Here is a 19,486-nt window from a genome sequence, read left to right as displayed (position 1 = left end):
GAAACCAAACAAAGCCTGGGTGCTGCTTAATGAACTCCCCCCCTCTTATTCACATCAGGTTTGCCTAAGATACAGATGTTATTCCCTCGTTATTTTCCTGAGATAGCAGACCATATCTACAGAAAAAGGAATTCTGGGGCATTTCAACCACACCTAACTTTAGTGGCTATATTGATTAGTTAAGAAGGTTAATGTGTTCCTCCATGAGACTGTGGACTCAAGCAGTAACAGCCCTTTTACTGTTTACACTACCTTTTACGGCTTCAAACAGATTGAGTTTAGAGTTTATTAACTAGCTTAGATTAACTGAAAATGTGTTTCAGTTGGTCCCTGTGCTTCACTTCTCCTTCTCCTCACCCTGTGCTAAATTCTAAAAATTGAATTGAAATCTGCACACACACATTTTCTTGATCTACATAACTCATTTCAAACACAATTTGTGTGTAGACATTTAACACTTTTGACCCCCTACCAATTCTGCTATAATTTATTCTCCCTGTATGTATGAGCATGAAAATGCATTAGACATTAATGTGCAGTATATAAGTTTATATTTTGTCATCCATTACAAATTGTGAACAGAAACCTTGAACCAACTAGAAACCTTGAACCAACGTTCAGGATAAGTAAAAAGCTGGTATAAAATTATTTCATTTTCATTCACATGCACACCCAAATATTTAAGATATATTCATTGCTCAGAAGTGCCCCTTTTCCCCTTCCAACTCTTCTCTCTTTGCTCAAGTTCAGCTTCAGTGAAGGCTGCTGGTCCCCAGTTTGTGATCAAGTGAGGATTCTTGGAACCTGTAAAACACAATATTTTACTTGTAGTATTTTAAATAAGTATGCCCCGTTCCAGATCTAGTCACGCTTAGTTAATTGTGGTAAGTTGCATGCCAGAATGTGGATCCCATCAAAACTAATGCACATGGACAGATGACATCAACAATTTCACATGGATCTCCTTTTCTTTTCAGCGTATGATTTTTCAAAATAATATAGCAGGTTCAAAATTTACCCCAATAGTAATGATAATTCTGAAGAGTTGTGCCTATCTAACGTTTCAGTGTCTGAAGTTATGAACAAATCTTATCCTTCTCAGAATTCTGCAATACACATAATTTCCTTGTCAGTCCCATTTTCCAAATGGTGAATTGAGAATGAAAGAACTATGAGGTGGGATTTGAACCCAGGGCTCCAAAGCCGATGTACAATATTCTTACCACCATGGCAAAATGATTCAATACAGTTGCTGTGAAGAATGTTAGTATAATGACTTAGAGCTAAACATTTCACAACAGAGAACCCTAATATATGAACTACATAACATGTATGTAATTATCACTAGGCAAAAAAGTGGTTAATGTAGCCCCTAACTGGTCACATCTTCATTTTTTTCCATGCTCTGTCGGTCTAGATCTGCTACCCAGAATCACCTGGAGTCAGGAATTGCCAGTTCTTCTCTCCAACCTGTGTTTCATTTATATGATGTCTAGTCATACTGTGTATAATCACTGTGATAAGTGGACACTGTGATAACCTATTAGCCATGGACTTCAAATGACTCCAGAAAAACATGGAATGATTCCCCAAGATCAATAAAGTACTGTGCTTATCATGAGGAAAAAAACTTTTTAAGAGTAGATGGACTTGTAAACATTACTGTAAATTGCCTTGAGCTTTTGTTTTACAGAACACACAGGCTTTTATCTTCAGCACACTTACTTGTAAGTCGGTTTCATTCTATTCTGTGGACAGTTTTTCAATAAATATGTTTAGTGATGATGTGTCATAGCCTGTTTTCCCACTGCCTGGGATCACAGGCAGTAACAGAGCAGCTCTTTCTCCCCAAGTGCCAGCTGCAGCTACATTGCATCTATTACCAAAATTCACCTGACTCAGAGAATTCACCTGAACAAGCAGATTAAGCTCCTTATAGGAAAGATCAGTGATGGTTGAAATAACAAGTATTTTTATTTATTTATTTTATTTATTTATTTTATTTCATTTTTAAACCGCCCATAGCGAATAGCTCTCTGGGCGGTGTACAAAAGATTAAAAGTACAGAAATACAAAATATCACAATAAATAAACTGAAACAAAGAGATTTAAAATTGTAACATTAAACGCATTAAAATGCCTGGGAGCATAGCCAGGTCTTAACCTGGCGCCGAAAAGATAGAAGCGTCGGCGCCAGGCGTATTTCTTCGGGGAGGCTATTCCACAATTCGGGGGCCACTACAGAAAAGGCCTTAGATCGAGTAACTGTCCTCCAGGCTTCCCGATGGGTTGGTACCCGGAGGAGGGCCTTAGACGCTGAGCGAAGTGACCGGGTCGGTTCATAGCGGGAGAGGCGTTCCACAAGATACTGCGGTCCCACGCCGTGTAAGGCTTTATAGGTCAAAACCAGCACCTTGAATCTGGCTCGGAAGCAAATAGGTAGCCAGTGCAAACGGGCCAGAACAGGTGTTATATGCGCTGACCGGCTGGTCCTCGTCAGCAGTCTGGCTGCTGCGTTTTGCACTAGCTGAAGCTTCCAAACTGTCTTCAAGGGCAGCCCTACGTAGAGCGCATTACAGTAATCCAACCTAGAAGTTACCAGAGCATGAACAACTGAGGCGAGGTCATCCCTGTCCAGATAGGGGCGTAGCTGGGCTACCAACCGAAGGTGGTAGAATGCATTCCTTGCCACCGTGGCCACTTGCGCCTCCAGAGACAAGGAAGGATCGAAAAGAACCCCAAGACTACGAACCTGTTCCTTCAAGGGGAGTGTAACCCCATCTAGAACAGGGTAAGCATCCACCATCTGGGTAGGGAAGGCATTCACCAACAGTGTCTCAGTCTTGTCTGGATTGAGTCTCAGTTTATTAGCTCTCATCCAGTCCATTATCGCGGTCAGGCAGTGATTCAGCACATCCACAGACTCACCTGTAGAAGATGAAAAGGAGAAATAGAGCTGCGTGTCATCAGCGTACTGGTGGCAACGCACTCCAAAACTCCTGATGTCGGCACCCAGAGGCTGCATGTAGATGTAAAAAAGCATGGGGGACAAAACCGACCCCTGAGGGACTCCACAATGGAGAGTCCAAGGAGTCGAGCAATGTTCCCCAAGTACTACCTTCTGGCGACGATCCGCCAAGTAGGAGCGGAACCACTGCCAAGCAGTGCCTCCAACTCCCAACTCCGCGAGTCTCCCCAGAAGGATACCATGGTCGATGGTATCAAACGCCGCTGAGAGATCAAGGAGAATCAACAGAGTCACACTCCCTCTGTCCCTCTCCCGACAAAGGTCATCATACAGGGCGACCAAGGCTGTTTCAGTGCCAAAACCAGGCCTAAAACCGGATTGAAACAGATCCAGATAATCGGTCTCATCCAAGAGCACCTGGAGCTGACCGGCAACCACCCGCTCCAGAACCTTGCCCAAAAAGGGGACATTCGCCACCGGTCTATAGTTGTTCAGGTCATCTGGGTCTAAGGAAGGTTTCTTTAAGAGAGGTCTCACTACTGCCTCCTTGAGGCTACTAGGGACTACTCCCTCACTCAAGGAGGCATTTATCACCTCCTTGGCCCAGCCGGTGGTAGTAGTCCTGCTAGCCTTCACTAGCCAAGATGGACAAGGATCTAGAGCAGACGTGGTCGCCCGCACCAATCCAAGTACCTTGTCCACTTCCTCAAGCTGCACCAACTGAAACTTATCCAATAATGAAAGACAAGACCGTGTTCTGGACACTTCAATGGATTCGTCTGTCATAACATCGGAGTCTAGGTCCCTATGGATGCATGCGATTTTATTTTGGAAGTGCCCTGCAATGTCGTTACAGCGAGCTTCAGATGTTTCAATAGTATCTCGAGGACCAGAATGTAAGAGTCCTCGTACAACCCTAAAAAGCTCTGCAGGGCGGCAGAGAGATGTCCTGATAGAGGCAGCGAAGTGAAACTTCTTCGCCGCCCTTACCGTTTTTATATACGACTTAGTAGAGGCACTTACCAAAGCATAACTGCATCCGTCTGGAGTTCGTCTCCATCTGCACTCAAGCCTCCTTCTCTCTTGCTTCATCACTCTCAGCTCCGGGGTATACCACGGAGCTGTATGAGCTCTGCATCGAAGAGGGCGCGCGGGAGCAATCGTGTCAATAGCCCGGGCCATCTCCGTATTCCACAGTTCGACCAAGGCCTCGACAGGAGCGCCAGTACTATCAGATGGAAAAACTCCCAGAGCCGTCTGAAAACCAATAGGATCCATAAGCCTCCGAGAGCGGACCAACTTAATAGGTCCCCCACCCTTGCAGAGGGAAAGAGTCGTCGTAAGTCTAAAACTCAGCAGGCGGTGATCTGTCCATGACAATGGAGTAGATGAAAAACACCCCACCTCCAGATCACCATTTCCATGACCAATGGCGAAGATCAAATCAAGAGTGTGACCCGATACATGCGTTGGGCCAGTAACAAATTGAGACAGCCCTATGGTTGTCATGGAGGCCATGAAGTCCTGAGCCGCCCCAGATAAAACAGTCTCGGCATGAATGTTGATGTCCCCCCACAAGTTTGGGGGACCTCAGCAATACCTCCGAGACTATCTCTGTCAGCTCAGCTAGGGAAACTGTTGGGCAGCAAGGTGGGCGGTACACCAACAGGATTCCCAGTCTGTCTCCTTGACCCAGCACAAGGTGGAGGCACTCTAGACCAGTCGCCATCTGGACAGGATGCCTGGTGAGAGAGAAAGTACTCCTATAGACCACAGCGACCCCGCCTCCCCGACCCTCAGGTCTACCATAGTGCTGCACCGTATACCCAGGTGGACAAAGCTGAGAGAGAGCAACTCCTCCCTGCTCACCCACCCAGGTCTCGGTTAGACATGCCAGGTCGGCACCCTCATCCACAATTAAGTCGTGGACAAGGGAGGTTTTATTATATACCGACCTGGCATTCAAAAGCAGCACCTGGAGATCTAAGGGCTGGCTGATAGAACAACCAGCAGTTCTGTGGCCTTGAGGAGAACCGGAACAAGGCACAGACACAACTTGTCTGGGGCGAGTTCCCCTTACCTGGCACGTTCTCCTCCTAGCGCCATACCTCCCATAACCCGTCACTACGCTAATTGGGGCCCCCGAAAGCCTCCCCGTTAAATGCAAAATATGCTCTCCCAGGCACATATTTAAAAATACTAAAACACAACAGGCACATTCACACAACAACACATAAAATACACATAAACGCACACAAACACATCCACACAATCTCATTCACACGCACAAACAAACAAACTAACTAACAAGTTAAAATACACCCAAACATCAACACTAGCAGCCGGTATTAAGAATACTCCTCCGCATCAAGCTTCGTCCATAAATAATATCTGCAAATAAAGTTGTAAAATATCTGCCCACGACCCAATAAACAAACAAACAAGTAAGCAAGCCAAAAGGGTAAAACACGCCCCAAGCAGCGAACTTGAATGGAGTGGCGGCAAGCAGGCAGAAAGCCACGATGAAACAAAGACATGGGAGCAGGCAGAAGCAACGGAGCCCAGCAGCAACGATCCAGCGATGAAACAACAACAAGGAGCAGGCAGAAGCAGCCGAAAGAATGTCCGAGCAACAGCGGCACGAAGGCCCCGGCAGCAGTGGAAAAGCAATGGGCCCGGCCGCTACGATGATGTTCCAGCGGCGACACGGCCCGCGGCGGCGGGGGCGACGATGGCGGCGGCAGCACAAGCCGCAACGATGACGACCCGGGCAAGAGCACAGCCCGCAGCGGCAGAGGCGGCGGTCACAACGCCCGCACACGGGCGGGCCCGCAACAACGGCGGCGACAGCACCAGCCGCAGCGACGGCGCCCCGGGCGGCGACACAGCCCGCAGCGGCACACGGGCGGTCAAGCGCCGGTAACAGCAGCACAGGCCGCGACGAAAAGCAACGGCCCAGCCTCCGCGACGGCACTCCGAAGAGCGGCCCGACCGCCGCAACAACGGCACCCCGGCAGCACGGCACGGCCCGCAGCGGCGGCGATGAAACAGAGCCGCAACGCCCAGGCAGCAACACAACCACGACAGCAGCAGGCGGGCAAGCGGCGGCAGCGGGCAGGCGGCAGCAGCGGCACAACCCAGCAACGACGCCCGCACACAAGCAGCAGCAAAGCCCCAGGCAGCACAGCCCGCAAGGACGACAACAGCGGGTAACGGGGGCGACAACGGCCCCAGGTATGCAGCAATATTCAGCCCGTAGTGACAGGCAGACAAACCGGCAGATGATAATTGATGGCATTGAAGTTTTTTAAAGATGTTTTTAAGTTGAAGCGCGGAGCTCCCTGCTAAGCATCCGCCTCAGTCGCCAAGTACGAACATCTTCAGTCTATGAAATCTGCCATGAGTTCTCCTACTTTTAAAACAAAAACAGCAACTCCCCAAAACAGAAAAGCTGACCAGGATTCATTTGAATCAATATAATTTGTCTTCATTATGTTAACAAGGATGAGTAAATAAGAAATTGCAACAGAAATGTCCGTGCTTCAAGACAAACGCTAAGAAATATCCTTTTGAATCTTAAGTAGTACACATACTATAGATAGTAACGAAACCCAAATATGATTTCCATAGAGTTGGAATGCCAAACATCTTACAGAAAAAGTCAAAATAAAACCAAGGGATTGTGCTACAGTCTGAAGAATGCCATTCATTTGTTCATTTCTTTTCACTTCCTCAACCAGCGATCCCCCAGTGAGTAAGAAAATACAATCATAAAATAAGCTCAATATAACATTGAAATAGCATAAAACCTTTCCAAAGAATTACTCTGTTTGCTCCTTTTCACTACTAAGATGTTTTTTCCCTACTATTGTAGCTTATAAGGTCTGTCATGCAGGCACCTACAATCTCAGTTGGTATTGTTCGTTTGCAGCACAGTTTGCAGCACATTCAGAATTTTTTATCATGTTTTCCAGACTGCAGCATTTCCCAGTTCAGGAACAGGAAGTGCAGCCCAGGATGACTCAGTTAACAGTTCAGACTTCTTGGAAACCACAATAGGTTACTGGGGATAAAAATAACTTAACAGCAACTCTGCTGATTCATGAATGAAAAGCTTGCTTTCCTACCTGGTTCAATTAATCGAATTAATCCCTCGTGATGAGCTACTTTATCTTTCCAACTTTTGGTCTTGTTTGCTGCGACTTCCAACTTCTTTTTGACCTCCTAAAATTAGATTCAATTAATTTAAACATTAACAATGCATAGATGCTCAAATGATAAAGATTTCTTTTAATTCTACAGTCAGAGTTTTTAGTCTGCAAGGGAGACTATGAAGACTGCAAAAGAAAAGCCTTTTCACATGGCCATTTCAGTGAATGGCAGAAGCCAATTTCTGGTCACATCAGCCTGTGGCAAGGCAGTCATATGCTTCTTCTGGCGTGCACAGGATTCAGCCCAGCTCAGCACTTGGCATACCATTACAAATGCCTATTATCTAGAATGTATCCTGTGCATGCTGGCAGATCCATACAACTGCAAAAACTGCAGTCTGACCACCTGATGGCTATGTGTGGATGGAACTAGATGTTAATTAGCAAGAATGATTTATCTCGCGCTATGTGTATTGTGTAGGCTGCTGCTCTACTGATATATTATATTTGCCCTCATTTTATTGTAATATTATATTTATAAATGTTTTGTTATGGTTTAAAATTATTTAATGTTCCCACCCTGGGGTTGCTTTCAATGATGGGCAAGCTAGAAATAGGTTAAATAAATAAATCAGGCAACGTTTCAAAGGGGCTCTGAGTCTATTCCCAAAGTGATGTTTGAACCCACATTTCCCAGGTTTAGGTGCCCACACTCTACGTTGGACTAAAAGGTAAAGGTGTCCCCGCACTTGTAGTGCGAGTCATTTCCGACTCTTAGGGTGACATCTTGCAACATTTACTAGGCAGACCGTATATATGGGGTGGGACTGCCAGTTCCTTCCCCGGCCTTTCTTTACCCCCCAGCGTATGCCGGGTACTCGTTTTACCGACCACGGATGCATGGAAGGCTGAGTGGACCTCGACCCCTTTTACCGGAGATTCGACTTCCTCCTTCCGTTGGAATTGTACTCCGGCCGTGAGCAGAGCTTCGGCTGCGTTACCGCCGCTTACCACTCTGCGCCACGGAGGATCTTCAACGTTGGACTACATGGGCTTTAATCCTGGAAATCCTCAGCATAAAAGATATTTTCTTGCAAGTGCCACTGATGCTGTTAGCTTGCAGCAGTCTTCCCCAGCCTGGCTTCCTTCAGATCTTCTGGGACTCCAGCTCCCATCAGCTCCAGTCAACATGGCCAATAGTCAAGAATGATCAGAGTTGAAGTCCAAAACATCTGGAAGGAACCAGGTTGGGGAAATCTGGCTCACACACAATACAAACACAAATGTCCTCTAAGAACAGATCCAGTTCTATGTATGATTTGCTAGGGCCACTGGAAATTAGTGAGTGTTTAAGCTTTATAGCTCAGACTGCCCTGTTATTAACTTGAATGCATCTGGTTTAATCCTACGTCCAATAGATGTTTTATGCAAGCAGACATTAAAAATTGCATTAGCTCACCTCGTACTGTTCAAGTGCTTGCTTCCTATCCAATTCCAATTGTTCTAATTGTTGCATGGCAACTTGAAGCGCGTTTTCCTTCATCATTCTCTGGTTTTCCAACTCCTGCTTCTCTGCTTCGGTCACCTGAATGGTCTGTTGCTGCTCTAAGTGCCATTTCTCCAGGTCTGCTCTCTTGGCAGACTCTTCCTCCAGTAGCCTAGAGAAAGTTTATAGTAATTGAGGGAGAGTGTATACCTTAGGAGCTGCACTATCCATGTGATTAATGATCAAAAATTGACAAAACTGTCATTCCTTCTCTAGGTGGTCTAAACAGCCAAGAAAGGGTTGCCTTAGAACAGATCAGTGGGAGGCTTTTTGCTTTCATGCTCCAAGCCTCTTTGGCAACCAAACTTGGAGCAGAGATCATCTTGTATATGAACATTAGCTGCTACCTTCGGGATTTTTTCATCATTCCCTTTAGTATATAACTTCATCAGATTTCACTAAACCACTTCTTGACTGACAAGACAACTCTGGACTAAGGTTTGTTTCCCTGTCAACCATGTTATAGAATGCCAGAAGCAGAAAATACAAGGATTCAAGAGCAGAGAAATCTGCCTCCATGCAGTGATATTCAAGTTGTTTTGCCACCCTACACACACATATATATATCTTCAAGTCTTCCACTCTGTCAGATAAATGAATGGCAACCCTTCCATTTACTGCTATAAAATTATATACTGACCTGGCCTGAAGTCTCCTGACAGTTTCCTCATCCTGGCGTGCCTGTTTCTCATCCTCCAAGGCTTCCTGTAGCTGCTTATACATTTCCTCAAGCTCTTGAACTCTCTGTAAGTATTGTTCTAACTCAGATGACTTCTGGGCAACCTGTTCTTCCATTTTCTGTCTTACCTAGCAATATGAAAGAGAAGAATACTTCACCATCCTTCAAAACAAATAACAGCATTCATCTTTCTATGAGAGAGACAGAGCAACAGACAGACTGACAGGCAGACACCTTCCCTCCATCCATCAGGCACCCCACCCCATCATCTCACAAGTTTGCAACTATGAGTTCTGAATCAACCATTTGAATTTTGGTTTGGTTGTCTCAGTTACTTGGTTACTTTGTTGTTTTTTACTCTTTTATTTTGCTGTCCTTGACACTTACCATTTTTTCTCTTTCCAGTTCAAGACTAAATCTATCTTGCAATTCCACTTGAGTCTGCAGGCGCTTTTTCTCCTCTTCTGAAGCTCGAGCTGCAGCTTCTTCAAGTTGCTGTGCCAGAGAAGGAAATACTAGACAGCTTTTACTAATTCATCCATATCCACAGATACGGATCAACCATTTTTCCAAGTAGCTTAGATGTTGTGGTATTTGTTTTTAAGTGTATTTTTATTTTAATGTCTTGTAAGCCATACTAGGGGAAGCATATTTTGAAGGGTGGAATATAAATTAAAAATAAAACTATTTGCAGTTAGGTTGAAATAATTCTCAGGCCCTAGAATCACAAAGTTGTAAGGATAGGAAGGACCTCCAAGGTCAGATAGTTTCAGCAGCCTGTACTGAGGCTATTCAACACATTCCTAACAAATTAGCTCACATCAACCAAATAATAGCAAACAACGCAGCACAAAAGGTACACTATCAGAGTTACTACACCAAAGCAAGTGAATAGTGGCACCAGAGATATTTTACTTTACACAACAGACAAGGGACACTGGCGAGCTGGATCTAAGATTCAAGTATGGTACTCACAACCCGTGATGAACATGTCTGAATAGAAACTCATAACTAATCTGTCATTTTAGTGCTAATCTCAAAGTAATGTGGTAGCATCAAAATAAAAACCCGGGTAACATTTCCCTTTGTTTACTATGCCACTCCTGCTGGCCCCATAAGTCTCTTAGTCTACGAATAAGCCGTTGTGGAGTAGAATGGGGTGGGGCAGGGGGAGAGACTTAGCTTTGGGACTTGGGTAAACTGGATGGGCTTTATCAGAATCTTTTGCCCTTGCCAGAATCTGGTACAAATATGCCCTCTGGGTCTCACTTTATATGCTACTAAGTTAAACTCTCCCATTTGTGAACCCCTGAGACTTCGTGCCTATCACTGGGTTTTTTTAAAATCCAGCATGTAAACTTCCACCAAGCTTGCCCCCTCAGTGTCCTGTCTCAGCAAAATCAGGTGTCTTATACTGCTTCTACCAGTCCTTTGGAATATGTCCATTCCTACTCCACTTTCACTACTGCTTATATATTAACTACTAGTAGCTCTAATTTTCTTGCCTGCCACTGAAAATATTCCCTCCTTCCATCAGAGGCTGCTTTAACATGTGAAGGGGAAAATCCCACACCTCTACATTCTCTCCATGTATTGCTTGTTCTCTCCTGGAGTGCAGGCCACTATCATGAAAGATTTCATGTTTTGTCTTTCATCCATTAGACATCAAAATATCCTATTTTCAGACTATACTATGGGCAACTTGTGGCTCTACCGATATTGCTGGATTGCAACTCCCATCAGCATGGTCAATGGCCAGGGATGATAAGATGATAAAAACTGTATTCCAACAACATCTGGAGGACCACAGATTCCTCATCCCTGGACTATACTAATAATCATGGTGTCTTGGACTGTGTATATATCAAGTTTCAGCTGTGGAATACCCTGATAACTTTGATGTCCTTAGGATCTAGCTAGCCAGTGAGGCCCAAGCATCCTTTTCTTAATTTGAAACACAATTCTGTTGATTTTGTACACAGTATGTCCATTCATATGTAATAAGCAGGAAGGAAATGCCAAGGACCCGAGACTCTTATCTTCTCCCAGATCTGTAAATTCCCTTCAGGTTGAACTGTGTGCCTGTCACCATTCAGAAAACCACCACCCCTTGACTGGAAGACAATCAAGGTAAGCAATGTTCAGATTACTGAAACACCACCACAGTACTTTTACATTAGATCCATCACTCCAATCAAAAACCTCTGGGACTTTAATATACACCTTTTTGTTTCATGTTAGCTTTAAAATGAGAGCTGTCTGCTCGCTCTCCCTCACTTTGTGTGTGTTTGTGTGGGAGAAGCTTCCCCCCCCTCGGGTTTTCTATGGGAATGTTTAATCAAGAAGAATTGTACAAGATCTTCAATTTTCTGTGGCAATACAGGAACAGAAATCTTAATAAAAATGAATTTTCACCATCCCTTATCCTCTCCAAATATATTGAACGTTTGATTTGGGAACACGACAATTCACATGCTTTGATTATTATGTTTGAGACAAGACTTTTTAGGGCTTAGTGCCATGACATCCTTTCACATTGTTTTAATACCTTAAATTACATCAGGATAAGCTTACATTTTTTTACAGTTATGAAGAATACACTGTCTCAGGAAGCACAAATCATACAAAAACAATTAATAGTACATTCTAGAATGATACAAATAAAAAAGCCTATGGTCTGTACTCACCTTTCGGACAGTCTCTAGTTCCTTCTGCTTATTCTCGTTTGCCACTTGGAGCTCTTTCATTTGCCTTGTCAGTTCCTCTTGTTCAGCCTGTAATTTCTGGCGGAGTTCTTTACGTTTCTGTCGTGCCTCCTTGTGAGGTGGAGGGCTGCTTAATCTCAATAGATTTACAGTTGTCTGAATGGCTGTTTGCATAGTTTAAAATGAAAAAGGAAGAGGACACATATACACTCCATTAATCAAAAAGCCATAATATTCTTTCTAAGCATACAAATTCCTTCCCTGCAGCCATTAGTCTGTTACTGTTCAATATTGTAATGCTGCTTTAACTCCCTATACTGAGGTCACCAAGTCAAGATTATCAGTTTTTGCATTCATGTCTATTTACAGAGTGGTGTAGTGGCCAATAGTACACTGTGTCACCAAACTCAACCTCTTTGCAGGTGGTCATATTATGGTAAAGCCAGTGAGATGTGGAAGTAAAGCCTTGAGAGTTACAGAACACAAAACACATGGCAAATCAAGAGAGAACCTGAAATAAATTATTGTATTGGCCATATGCAGCCCTCAGGATTGCAGCCTAATGAAACCTACTATAATGAACTCCATGCGTCTCATTAAACTCAATAGGACTTAATTCCAAGCTAACATGCTTAGGATCTGAGTCTGAAACAGCTGTTATCCCTCCCCAAATCTCAGTGGTAGAGCACATGTTTTGTAAACAGGTGGTCCCAAGTTCACCACCTGGCATTTGCAGGATCTCAAGCAGAGGTTGATGGCAAAAGCCTGAGAGGCACCCTTAGTCAGAGAAGATAATTCTGAGGTAGAAAGATGGACCAGTAGTCAGATTTGGTAGAAGGTAGCATCTTATTTTTTTTAAAAAAACAAAATGTATATACTGCTTGTCTGTAAAAAAAACCCTGTAAGCAGTTAGCTAACTAAAAAGATTAAAACACATCAACATCTATGTAAAACAAAACATTTTTAAGCGGGTGCCAAAAGGAATACAGTGAAAGCACCTGCCTGATGTGAATAGGCAGGGAGTTCTAAAAAATAGGTGCTGTCACACTAAAAGAATGATTCCTTGCAAGTGCGGAATGAGTATTATGTGGCACCTGTAACAGTGCCTATTCCGCAGAGCAAAGTGCTTGGGTGGTTTTATATAATTTTGCTCATAGCTTTCAGATTACATTAAGCATAGTTTCCAGATTAAATTACTCATAGGTTTAGGAGGAAGGACTAAGCAAATTACAATACCAGTTAAAAACAAAAAAGCAGGGAGCTAGCACTCTTGTCATATACGGTTTGTTGTTTTGTATCATAAAAAGTATCACATAAATCTCTGTCTGGAGGTTTGAACATAGGTCTCTCAAGTCCAGTCCAAATGTGCTATGCACCTGCTCCTTCAAGCTCTCTCCTGGCTCTTCCCATACAGAAGTGTTGACAAACAAGTCTGAGAGGTTTGCAAGTTCATTACTTAGAGCAGCCTTTCCCAACCAGTGTGCCTCCAGATGTTGTTGGACCACAATTCCCATCTTTCCTTACAATTGGCAATGCTGGCTGAGGCTGATGGGAGTTGTGGTCCAACAACATCTGGAGGCACACCGGTTGGCAAAGGCTGACCTAGAGGCTTGTTTTCTTATAAACTAACATTAAAAATAGTAAATATACAAATAGATGTAGTGGTCCTTCTCTACAACTTGACATCATTCTCCATTTTAGTTTTCAACACCCATAATTTTCTAAATTGGCATTATAAAAACATACGTCTGTATTCTCTGTACAGCTCACTTTGCTGGTAAGCAAGTGGCTCAATTATCAACTGATGTAAGTATAGCTGCAGTAGTTTCAATACCACAAAAGCCAAATGCTAGTTTATTTCTGTATTTTGTTGCTTCTTCTGGGTGGGGGCGGTGAGAGAGACACAGAGTGTGTAGCCAAGAGAAAGTTACAAAGTAACATTTTCAGAACTGAGAAATTGTTTAGTGTCAGGTTGCTGTGATTATTAGCACTTGGTACTTTTTAGTACAAGTCATCTCAAAAAATTGATTTTTTGCTAAATGTCAGAGATAAAAAAGCATCATTTATAGTGGCTTCTGCCAAAACATACCGAAATTTTATACCAAATAAATGAAATTCCCTTCAGAGGTAGTAATGCATAGGGATGTCTCACGTTTCTAATGTAGCAGTGTTGGACTTACTGTTAATAACTGTTCTTTTTTATGTATATATTTACTAGGGGCTCGCTTCATTCACTAACCCCCCTTCCCCCGGATTACCACAGCCCCCCTCCCCCACGGTTTGCCATAGTTCTCCCCCCATTCCCCTCAGGTGTTGCCATTTCCCCACCACCACTACCCCTGGGATCACCAGAGCTCCCTCGCCCTTATCCCCCCAACTCCAGGGGGCATCAGAACTCCCCTCCCCTTCCTCCACCCACCCCAGGGGGTGCCAGAAGTCCTCTCCCTTGGCCAGCCTCTCACCCACCTGGTGAGGCTGAGCTCCGGGTCCACCATCGCTCCCCTTACTCCTAAACTACCCACCTCCACCGCTTACTTTCTTCCTGCTGCTCTCCTCTCACTGCAGCAGTTTGCCTTGCCTTGCCTGCCTCACCTGTAACCATCATGCTGCCTGTGAACGCTTATGCACAGAAGTGTTCACAGGTAGAGTGATGCTTGCAAAAATATTATAGGTATATTTATAGTTGCTAATCTTACTGAAACCAACAATGCGATATATTTCTCAAATGAGAGAATCAAAGTCCCATAAAAACATCCAGACTGACAGCCTATCTGTCCAGTTGTCATGTCTGTGAGAAGACCACCAGCAGTGGAGGCTTCATAGTGACATGTGAAACATATCACAGGTTAAGAATGGATTAGCATATTCTCTTGTTCTACTCCAAAGTGAAAGAGAAAGGTATGCTTATAGTTTCCCAATCTAATGCCATTCATTTTTGCTTGATAATGGCCATGCAGAAACTGCATAAACAAAACTAGATTACTATGTACTTTGGATAAAAGTTTGTTTAGATTATTTCTGCTGTTCCTAATTTTTCAAAATTATTCTTTTTCCAAGTTTACCTAATGCTTAAATTCATGACACAATCCATATTTTGCAGCTTTCCCCAACTAGTCTAAACTCCTAAAGGTGCCTGTAAGAACACAGAAACTTTATTCTTACCTTGAATCCACTCCTGCCTCCTCTTCTTATCAGAGGCACTAATCTCAAAACATTTCTCTAAACTTTTTATAAGAAAGAGACATTTCTTTCCATCTTTGTCAGGCAAAGCCTAATAAAATAAAATTAGTTTCCTATTAAATGATACATAATAATACCACAATATAGAATTGCATAGATACACACAAAAATGCTTGTAACTATATCTCTTCTAGTAAAAGTTAGTTTAGAAGAACCAAATGGAGAAAAATGCACACCCCATCATCATTGTTTATGTATGAACAAGCATGAATAAATGTCATAGTTAAGATTGTCTCCAAAAATAAGCTAGTAGTACAAACTTGGAACAATTAATTCCCCCCCATTTTTTTGTAAGAGAACATGGAAAAGATAATAGTGTTATCTATTGGCAGATACTGTTTGAGAATAGTAAGCATGTCATTTTCAGCATATTCACACTATAGCTACTAGCACTCTCTGGCCAGGGTTGGGCACTGGCCAATTTTTGGGGGGCGGGGGAGACTGTTAATTTTTCCATTCTGGACATCGTCATGCTGACATAATGAAGAAGTAAGGGGAGGGCTATAGCTCTGTAGTATAGCATCTGCTTTGCATGCAGAAGGTCCCTGGTTCAATCCCCAGCATCTCAAGGTAGGGCTAGGAAAGATTCCCTGTCTGAAACCCTGGAGAGCCACTGTAAGTTAGTGCAGGCAATACTGAGATAGATGGACCAATGGTCTGATTCATTATATGGCAGCTCTTATGTTTGCCATGGAGTCTGTACTAGTCCCATAGTCATTGCCATCAGCTGAGTGGATGGCAGGGGGCCAATACAAAGACTCAGGGGCATATGACTGCATGGGTCGGGTGCCCTACAAGATGCACCCAACCCCCAATTAATCTTTGGAGGGGCATGTGTTAGCACAACTAACACTACTTGCTTATCTCAGAGATAATCAGCATCTTTGATTCACAACAATGAAAGTTATTTACTCTGCCATGGACAATAATGGAACTAGAGCAGTGTAACAGGGATACCTACTCCTGCCATTCTGCCTTTTCCTTGTATCAGTAGAAATACAGAGGCTTCTTTGCCCAGTAATGATTTAGAAACTTTTAGAAAATAATACTTATAAATATAAATTATCTTGACACTTATGCTAAGCTGTGATCAAAGGAACATAAAATCATTAGTTCTTACTGGTTTCATACATACACATTCATAAAGCCTATCACCCTAATACAACTTTTTTTTTCAGGTGCTGGAGCTACGAGCACGTATGTTTCAGTGGAAAGAGCAGATCTGCAGTGCACATAAAAATCTATTCCTTCCCATTGGAATTAACGGAGCAGCCTGCTCCAGCAAGAGATCTGTATCCTCTTTACATGTTTCTCTAAACTGGGATGTAGCAATACAGACATTGATTTTTCTATTATGCCTTTAAATAGACAAAGATGTAATATTTCAACAAGCTGAAACAGTCATTAAAAGAAAAATTAAATTATCCTAGCATATATCTTGGGGGGGGGCAGCATTCCAGTCTGTACTTTTACATTTCATTTATTATTGTTTTTTACCTCTACACTACAGTTGCCATCTAGTACAATCTCTCCTCTCTTGTCTTTCAGATCTTCACTCACATAGTACAATATAATACTGGGTTTTAAAACAAACCAACGTTCTGTCCAGTTTTTCCTTCTGTGGCCCTTCTTCCACATATAACCCTGTAAAATATAAATGGTTCATTTACATTTTTTTAGAATTAGGACTTCTGACTTCAGTTCCTAAATCCACACATAGTCAATATATTCATTTATTTCAACATACATGGAATGCTTTGAAACAAGCATTATAAGTGTCCAAAGATACATTAAAAACTCAGATCATGAAAAACCATTAGGGTAATTTCATCCCCCCCCCATTGTGAGAGAAATGTTTTAAACCTATCTTGGTCAGGAAGAAAGTATTTAATCCATGCCTGCTGAAAATTAAGATTGCTAAAAATAACAGCAAGCACCTGTATAATTGAAGGAACATGGCTTAGCAGAAGGTCTATAGGAATCAAATATATAACTGATGAAAAGATGGGAGCATATACAGTTTTCATATGACCTTTCATTCAAGGCCATTATTTTGACAATTATTTTGTATGGCAGTTTTACATTATTTCAATACTTGCCCTGCAAACCAAAACCAAACACTGATGTCTGGTCATCATTTGCATGCCAAGTGCAAACCATAGTTTGCTCATTCAGACACTATGCGAGTTCAATGCTCCTGACTTCTTCAGAAATGGCAAACCATGAAAGATAAAGTTATGAATAGCTACTAGTCACAATTTATTTATTTTATTTCCAATATTTATAGACCAAAGCAGTGTCAGAGGGAGTAAATACCAGCTGCTGGAAATCGCAAATGTGGAGAGCACTGCTGCATTCAGGCCCAACTTGCTGACTTCCCACAGGCATCTGGTAAGAATGGGATGCTGGACTAGATGGGCCTTTGGCTCAATTCAAGAGGGATCTTATGTTCTTATTGGTTTGCCATGATGTCTGAGCCACCACAGTATCTCACCTTGCATCATGCAAATATCACATGTAATACAAACCCTACTATGCACAGATGCGCACAGAACCAGCATGGGTTCAGTTCAAAATGTATGTGAATGAACCCAATAAGTATATAAAAGCCCATGTGGATGGAGTCCCAAGACTTCATTAGCAACTCAAACATACTTACTCAGCTGCACCACATCTCATTCCCAGACTTACAAGAGCAAGAAAGGCTCAGATGGGGAGAGTGTATTTTCTCTTCTTTTATCTACAGGACATTCATTTTATTTATTTATATTCCCATTGCTCATATCTCATTTGGGTCCTAACTATGAATACAATTGTTAAAATGGTTCTACTGTATATTTGAAAAGACAGGGGCACCCACCTGTTTATTTTATCCAGTTTGGGTAAAGCTATTCAAAATGGTATCACACAGAAAGAGAAATAAGAGTTTAAAGACAGACCATTTCATTAAAAATAATGTATACAATCATCAAGTCTGCTGACTTTGACAAGATATCTTATGTAAGGACAGAGGCAGAGTACAGCTGCTTGCCCAGTCCTTCTGCCCTAGGGATGTGGAACCTGTGGCCCTCCAGATGCTTCTGAATTACAGCTCCCATCATCCCTCACCACTGGCTAGGGCTGGTGGGAGTTGGGAGTCCAACACTATTTGGAGGGTCACAAGTTTCCATCCCTCCTCAACTTCTTAGCTACATTCTTCTGTTCCTTAAAATGTTGCTTGAAACTGTTGCAATCTGCAAGATGAATCAGAAATGACAGCAATTAAGCGGCTTTATACTAGGTAAAAATGTGTGTATATAATGGACTCAGAGCTTATCAAATTGGCAGGAAGCAGGGATGTTTTGCCCTCAAGAACCTAATCCTTTAATTAAACATACAAACAAGAACCAACAGAACAATTCACACACATATTTCTTTTCCTGATTGATTTTCTATAAACACCAGGAAATGTTGGGCTAAAATACCCTTTTTTCTTAGATGCTATTTTTATAAACATATTATGCGTCATGAAAATCTGTGTCTGCCAGCAAATACATCATATATTTGCTAAGAATAACAGTAAATGAGATAAGTGGCAGAACATGTCTGTCTTTCTGCCCTGGAGCTAGTACTTGGTGCTATTCCTGTCCTTTGGTGGTAGAGCAGCATAAATGCAGGAACAGTAGTGCATGCAACCACATCTCTGAATAATTATCAGACCAGAGCTTCTGGCATCTGGTAGGTTTGTTGTAGAATATGCATCAACCACCAGCCCCTTTGCTGCACTATTCACCAGGTAAACCAGAGTCATATTACTTATTCTGGGCAACCAACAATAAACTTGAATTAATTTTTATGAGCCTTCAAAACATAACTATGCACACAAGGAATGTCAACTACTTGAAACATGTCCAAAATGGTTTTAGAACAAATAGATGTTCATCACTGACACTATTTCCTTTCAGCATATTATTGGTTCTATAATGCAACAGTCAGGGCAATCAAGAGAGAGGGACAAGGGAACAGCTGTGCTGGGCCCAGAGCCTGCAGGAGCCCCAGACTAACTTTTATTTAAAAAATATCTAGCCCCTTTAGAATTAAAGTTATGAGGCAAAATGTGGAAGCGGCACTCTTTTTGATTGTTAAAAAAAAAAACCTTCACCCCGAGGTCCCAGAGCGGATTACCAGTTTTTGTCCACAGCATAGCAGGAAAGGACA

At 42.6% G+C, this 19,486-nt stretch overlaps 1 protein-coding gene across 1 annotated transcript in view; it reads right to left on the bottom strand.

The window, feature by feature from the left end:
• Window positions 1–534: 534 nt before the first annotated feature.
• Window positions 535–19,486, bottom strand: part of SWAP70 (switching B cell complex subunit SWAP70) — a 41,367-nt gene continuing 22,415 nt past the window's right edge. The window contains exons 5-12 of the mRNA XM_061610389.1: window positions 16,787–16,933; window positions 15,212–15,320; window positions 12,032–12,213; window positions 9,732–9,839; window positions 9,306–9,472; window positions 8,579–8,777; window positions 7,096–7,192; window positions 535–804 (exon numbers count right to left, since the gene is read on the bottom strand). Of these exons, the coding sequence (XP_061466373.1) occupies window positions 692–804; window positions 7,096–7,192; window positions 8,579–8,777; window positions 9,306–9,472; window positions 9,732–9,839; window positions 12,032–12,213; window positions 15,212–15,320; window positions 16,787–16,933 (1,122 nt within the window). The 3' untranslated portion in view covers window positions 535–691. The remainder of the gene's footprint in view (window positions 805–7,095; window positions 7,193–8,578; window positions 8,778–9,305; window positions 9,473–9,731; window positions 9,840–12,031; window positions 12,214–15,211; window positions 15,321–16,786; window positions 16,934–19,486) is intronic.

The sequence above is a fragment of the Rhineura floridana genome, chromosome 2 (genome assembly GCF_030035675.1).
Source record: "Rhineura floridana isolate rRhiFlo1 chromosome 2, rRhiFlo1.hap2, whole genome shotgun sequence".
Classification (NCBI taxonomy): Eukaryota; Metazoa; Chordata; class Lepidosauria; order Squamata; family Rhineuridae; genus Rhineura; species Rhineura floridana.
The sequence above is the reverse complement of the archived record's forward strand: the minus strand, read 5'-3'. Positions and strand labels throughout refer to the sequence as shown.